Below are 7,248 nucleotides of genomic sequence, written 5' to 3'. Positions count from 1 at the left end.
ATTCAGCAAAACTGGCGTGATTTGAAAAAAAAAAAAAAAAACCACAAAAGAAAGAAAATTCTATTTTCACCTTGTCCAGAAAACTTATAAAGATACCCCAGATTTGTCAAAAGTCTAAAACGTGCAACGTAGATAAGAAACTTTAATTCTAAGGCGTTTTGATTATTTTGATGTAATCGTATCTTAATTTACTGACAAAACTAATGAAAAATTAAAGACGGATAAGAAAAATAGATTGAAAAAAAAAAAGAAAAAGCTTGAAAGTTTTCTGGCCAAAAAAAAACCCAAAACGTATTTGTCATAGTACGAGAGGATTAAGCAATATTTCCTTGATGACAGCAATATGAAATTGAAATGAAAAAAATACAGTAATCCAGTAAGACAGGTACAATTACTGGGTAATGCAATATAATTTGTCTTGCCCTGCTTGTAACCAAGTATAAATTAAATTATTGATAAGAAAAAGCTGTTGAAAAGGCTTTGTGTTTTGTTTTCATCCTCAGTCATGGGCCACCCAAAAAGAAATATTTTGAAATATCTTTCAAATAGGATATACATTGAAATCGTTATTATTAAGCAGTATTTAGCGTAATCATGAAACAATCGTTTAGCCCACTGATTATTGTTGAAATTAGGTCCTTAAATAAATAAGCCTCTTTCAATTCACGTCATGCAAAGTGCGTCTCTCTTTTTTTTATTTTTTATTCTCTATTTTTATCTTCAGAAAATTATCATTTTAATTAATAGTTTTGAATTTATTCCTCTAATATCATGTGGCTTAGTTTGAAGCCAGTAGGTTGAGAGTTGACAAGAGTAAGAACAAGAATATGAACGTGGAACTTTATGGGGTGTCAGCCTGTCATGGCCTTTTTGTCACTCAATCATCTGCTTGGAAGGAACCAGTGGTATTTGTGCCACATTGAGAATATTTAGATCTCTCTCTGACACGCTCATAGATTACTGTCAGTCTTGTCACCGATCAAAGAAGGCCGCTGATTCGTCGCTGTCGGGTCGATCGTTTCATCTGGATCGGTCTGTCGCGGAGCGAAGCGACCACCTCGAATCACCATCGAACCAATGAACGCGTTCCCTGGTCTGTCACTGTCACGAGCTGGCTGTGATCCCTGCCTTTGACAAACACGATAGGAGTGACTACTTGTTATCGGGGTGGGTGTTATTGAGTTCTCGTGAGGTGAAAGGACGGGTGGATGAACGGATGGATGGACGGATGAGTTGAAAATATTTTCAACACATTTCTACGAGGTTTATAAAGTGTCTTTTGTCCGTTACAATATAGGCTAGATGTACACAACTTGGGGAAGTCACTGCTATTCGTCGCTGAGACATGCAAACGTAACTGGTTGTAGATATAATATTTTATTTTTATGAAATTTCTTCATACAATTCCTGCTGGTCGCGATTTGATTTAGAGTAAGCTATAACCAAGCCATATGTAATTTCTTTCTCACTTGGAATTATTAATATTTTATAGTTCATTATTGTGATACACTAATTATGAATTTATTCTCGCTATAATTTTGTGAAATTCTGCCTTAAGGCGAGTGTGTGCAATTTATCAGTGCATTCCTGCAATGTGTACACCAACACCAGCCGGCACAATGATACCTTACGGGCTGAAAATTCCATCTCCTTATTTTTCGTTCGGTCCAGGAAGTGGTGGTGGCGGCGGTGGAGGGGTTACTCAAGGACAACTTGCAGCCCTGGACTTTCAGCGATCTCAGTTGCATGATTATAATGTGCGTGTTCAGCTAGGACTACGGAATTATCAGAATTCTTTAGGATTATCCCCTTTCCACACGTATATCACAGATCCCTATGCACACGCATACTTTTACAAACATGACCCAAGAGCGCGGTTCGTTCAAGAAGAACCCAAACCTAGTCACAGTTACATTGGCCTCATCGGGATGGCCATTTTACACTCTAAAGAAAAGAAACTCGTTCTCAGTGATATTTATCAATGGATTCTGGACAACTATCCATATTTCAGGACTAGAGGTCCTGGATGGAGGAACAGCATCCGTCACAATTTATCACTCAATGACTGTTTTATCAAGTCGGGTCGCAGCGCCAATGGTAAGGGGCATTACTGGGCTGTGCATCCTGCAAATGTTGATGATTTTGAACGTGGAGATTTCCGAAGACGACGAGCTCAGAGGAAAGTCCGTCGACACATGGGTCTGGCCGTTCCCGACGATGATGACAGCCCCAGCCCATCGCCCACGCAGCCATGGATGCATCACGATGTTCTTGGGTCCAGCAGTGGTGAACATAAATCTACCTCTCCGAACGGAAAAGACCATGACGATATGGTGGACGTCTGTTCCATTCGAGACATGACGAGTCATACCTCTGAAGCAATGAGGTTACTCCTACCGCAACATCATCCTAACCACCCAACCCCAGCGTTTGGGTTAGCAGGCCTTGGGATGAGAAAACCTAGTCGGAAAAGACTTTTTGATATGGCCAGTTTGTTGGCACCAGATGAGGAAGACGGCGATGAGTCGAGTCCTAACAAAATACGGTCTCTTTCTAGTCCACCTACAACTTCGTCGGCACCTGGAACGTATTATAGAGACTCAATTAACACAGCTAAACGAGAAGAGAGTGAAGCTGTTGACGTTGAATCACTAAGTCAAACTAATGACTCCGAAAATAACACAATACGTAGAAATGACGGTCGAGGACAAAATGTATATGATGACGATGATGCTTTCTGTGATGACGAAGATGACGAAAATTGCGAAGAGATCCATGTCACATCTGATGATGAAACAATCGACAAAGTAAATAATGACAGTACATGTTTTTCTGACGTTGATAGTGATTTAAGTGTCCATGGTGCTAGTTGTAATAAAACATTCGAAACAAACACAAACTTAGTTCAGAGGCAGAAAGTCGAAGGAGATCAAAAGAACAATAGAAATGAAATTGAAAAACCAAGTCATGACCAATCTCAGATTCAACAAAGCAGCAGAAACTCTGCTTCACCTTCCAACAAGAGTTGTGTCAATGTCTCAGAAACCCCAATCAGAGTTTTAAATAGCACAGTATTATCGAAACAGTCACAAAACATGGTTCAAAGTGCAACAGCAATGAAGGCAATTTACGAGTTGATGTCAGATAAACTACGAGACAAGGATAGTAATATCTTTAACCCTCTGGAGAGAAGTTCAAAAAATGCTCATCTTAGTATTCTACAGCAAGCCCAAACCATTCTTTCACATAAGAAAGAAGATGCAGGAAATATAAGGGCCGTTGATACGAGTCTTTCAACAACAGACGAGCACACGAAAATTTCGCGAAATTTCTTACATCATGATAGTCATTTATCCAAAAATGACAAAATCGCACCAACACAGAATCCTGACCATCTGACTGCAATACAATCTCTTGAGCATCCCTCAAGCTCTTTAGCGGAAAGCATTTCTAACTCACTGCTAAATGAACATCGTCACCGAGCCCTTCAAGGTTCTATCAACAAAGATTTTCCAAGAGAAAATAATTTCAACGCCTTTGATGCTCTTGGCATTAGAGCAAATCCATCCCTGTTTTCTGCGGGTCATATTCATCCGGGGATGCTACGGGCGATGGCTCCATTCTCTGGGGCCTCCACACTTCTCAGTCAGGGCCCAGTGACAAGGCCCGGGATACCTACTTCGTGTCTCCAGATGTTGCAATCGTCTCCAGCTGTATCTGTGGCCTCTATGTCACCGATAAGTCCGCATCCAGCCACAACTGTTGTTGATAACAACAAAAGGTAAGCTCATTTCATAATGACCTTAATTAAGGTCGTTCAATTAATCACTCACCAATCATGCTATGACATTAACAAGAACTTATATTTGGAGAGATAGAACCTGCTATTCCATTCATATAATGTTTTTTACCCGTATGGAAATAAGGTTGTCGTACTACAGAAAAATAGTCATCTTGAATTCTTTCCCGTACGCCTTCATCGTTGTTGTTGTTGTCATCATTGTCGTAGCCATCATCGTCATTATCATCTCTATCGTCGTCCTCCTCCTCCTCCACCTCCTAATTATTATCATATCATATCATATCATATCATATCATATTATATCATATCATATCATATCATATCATATCATAATATCATCATCATCATCATTATCATACCAAGTTTAACACATAATAAGGGAATCAACTTAGAAAACAAAAACGTGATTTCATTGAGAAGTTATGAATTAAAGAATTTTTTGACATTCAAAATTAATAAAAGGCAACGAAAGCAATACAAAATGTGTGGATTAATTAAGTCTCAAAAGATTTTTTTTTAAAGAAGATAAAAAAAGTGAATGAGTGAGATAGATAGATAGATAGATAGATAGATAGATAGATAGATAGATAGATAGATAGATGGAGAGAGAGAGAGAGAGAGAGAGAGAGAGAGAGAGAGAGAGAGAGTGGCTGGGGGGGGAACTTTAGGGAAGAAAACACTTACAAAAATATTTTAAAATAGATCAATAAAGAAATAGATAAATAAATAAATATGAGAATAAATAAAAAAGATAAATAGATAGTAAATAAATCATAACAAATAAATTCATAGATAAATAAATGAATATTTGAATAAATATCCAAATCTATAAATAAAGACAAATAAATAATTAATAAAAGATTGCCAATAAATATATATAAAAAAAAGAATTAAAAAAAATAGATGAATACATTGATAAATAGATAAATAAATGAATAGACAATAAACAAAATGTTGACAATCGTCTCAAAACGTTATCATATCGGGGTGACCCTGATGCAAAAAACTGCTGTATGTATAACGTTTAACTTTAAAAACTAATTGATCATTTTAAGTTGAAAACTTAACAAATTTAGGTGATGGGACGCGATCGACGTTTACATATATGCAGGTCTGACGTCCGAACTCAGTTATGAGCACAGTTTAACATTGTTGTAATGGACAATATTTTGCATCAATTTTTGAGACTTCCATTACAACAATGCGCCTATAATGAATTGGTTTATCACACCTGTAAATTAAGTGCATGTCTGACACGATTAATGAATAGAAATATCAAATTGAATCTTTTTGAAATAGAGAATAGATATAAAAGCTAAATAAATAAATAGATAAATAGTTAAATAAAAAAAAAATTGAATAGATATTAAGATGAATAAACATGAATTGATTAATAACTAACTAAATAACTAAATAACTAACTAACTAACTAACTAACTAACTAACTAACTAACTAACTAACTAACTAACTAACTAACTAACTAACTAACTAACTAACTAACTAACTAACCAAGTAAATAAATAAATAAATAAATATATGAATAAATAAATAAATAAATAAATAAATAAATAAATAAATAAATAAATAAATAAATAAACATTTAAAAAATACTTAAGTACAAAGATTAATAAATGAACAAAGGAATAAATTTTATTATTATCATTGTTATTGATAAAAATGATGAATAATAATAATAATAATAATAATAATAATAATAATAATAATAATAATAATAATAATAATAATAATAATAATAATAATAATAATAATAATAATAATATATATTATAATAATAATAATAATGATGATGATAATAATAATAATAATTACAATAACAACATTACATAATAACTGTGATAACCTTAAAACCGAAAATATTAGGTATTGATCTGTAAATCAATTTATTCGTATTACCGGAGTGTTACAAATATCCCTGATTTGTAAATCTACGCAAGCTGATGACACAGCAAGGTGATAATTTATCCGTTTATCACGCTCCACGCATAATATATGGATTAAATACCATTCAGTTGTGGGTTAACTCGGCATGTTATTTATTATACGGTAAACACATATATATATATAATTTAAAAAAAAAAAATAAAAAAAAATAAAATAAACAAAACAACAACAACAAATAAAAGAAAAGCAAATCGAATATAATACTGGATTAAATTTTACTTTATTCCACTAGTTAAAGCCCTGTTACTGCTTTCATTGTGATGGTGATGGTGATGGTGATGCTGGTGCTGCGCTGTTGACGATGATGATGATGATTATGATGATGATGATGATGATGATGATGATGATGATGATGATGATGATGATGATGATGATAATAGCAGTAATAATAATGATGATAAAATAATAATAATAATAATAATAATAATAATAATAATAATGATAATAATAAATAATTATCTTATTAATATTATTACTTTGTCATTACTATTATTATCGTTATTATTATTATTATTATTATTATTATTATTATTATTATTATTATTATTATTATTATATTATTATTATATTATTTTTATTATTATTATTATATTATTATTATTATTATTATTATTATTATTATTATTATTATTATTATTATTATTATTATTATTATTATTATTATTATTATTATTATTACTTTATCATCATCATCATCATTATTATTATTATTATTATTATTATTATTATTATTATTATTATTAATTATTATTATTTATAATTGTAATAATGATGATGATGTTGATGATGATGTAGATGATGATGATGATGATGATGATGATGATGATGATGATGATGATGATGATGATGATGATAACAATAATATTAATAATAATAATAATATAATAATAATAATAATAATAATAATAATAATAATAATAATAATAATAATAATAATGACAAATTAATAATAACAGTATTAATGATAACAATAACAATAATAATAATGATAATAATGATGATGATAATAATATAAATAATGACAATAATAATGTTATTAATGATAACAAAAAAGATAATAATGATGATAACGATGATGATGATGATGATGATGATGATGATGATGATAATAATAATAATAATAATAATCATAATTACAGTAATAATAATAATAATAATAATAATAATAATAATAATAATAATAATAATAATAATAACAATAATAATGATAATAATAATAATAATGATAATAATAATAATAAAATAATAATAATAATAATAATAATAATAATAATAATAATAATAATCATAATTACAGTAATAATAATAATAATAATAATAATAATAATAATAATAATAATAATAATAATAATAATAACAACAATAATAATAATAATAATAATAATAATAATAATAATGATAATAATAATAATAATGATAATAATAATAATAATACTGATAATATAATAATAATAATAATAATAATAATAATAATAATAATAAT

At 30.6% G+C, this 7,248-nt stretch overlaps 1 protein-coding gene across 1 annotated transcript in view; it reads left to right on the top strand.

Moving 5' to 3' along the window:
* Positions 1-1,169: 1,169 nt before the first annotated feature.
* Positions 1,170-7,248, top strand: part of LOC144966374 (uncharacterized) — a 35,177-nt gene continuing 29,098 nt past the window's right edge. Inside the window, exon 1 of the mRNA XM_078902762.1 lies at positions 1,170-3,781. Within this exon, the coding sequence (XP_078758888.1) occupies positions 1,593-3,781 (2,189 nt within the window). The 5' untranslated portion in view covers positions 1,170-1,592. The remainder of the gene's footprint in view (positions 3,782-7,248) is intronic.

Source organism: Berghia stephanieae, chromosome 2, assembly GCF_034508935.2.
Source record: "Berghia stephanieae isolate SIO BIC M18660-M18661 chromosome 2, UCSD_Bste_1.3, whole genome shotgun sequence".
Taxonomy (NCBI): domain Eukaryota; kingdom Metazoa; phylum Mollusca; class Gastropoda; order Nudibranchia; family Aeolidiidae; genus Berghia; species Berghia stephanieae.
This window is presented reverse-complemented; position numbering and strand designations above follow the sequence as displayed.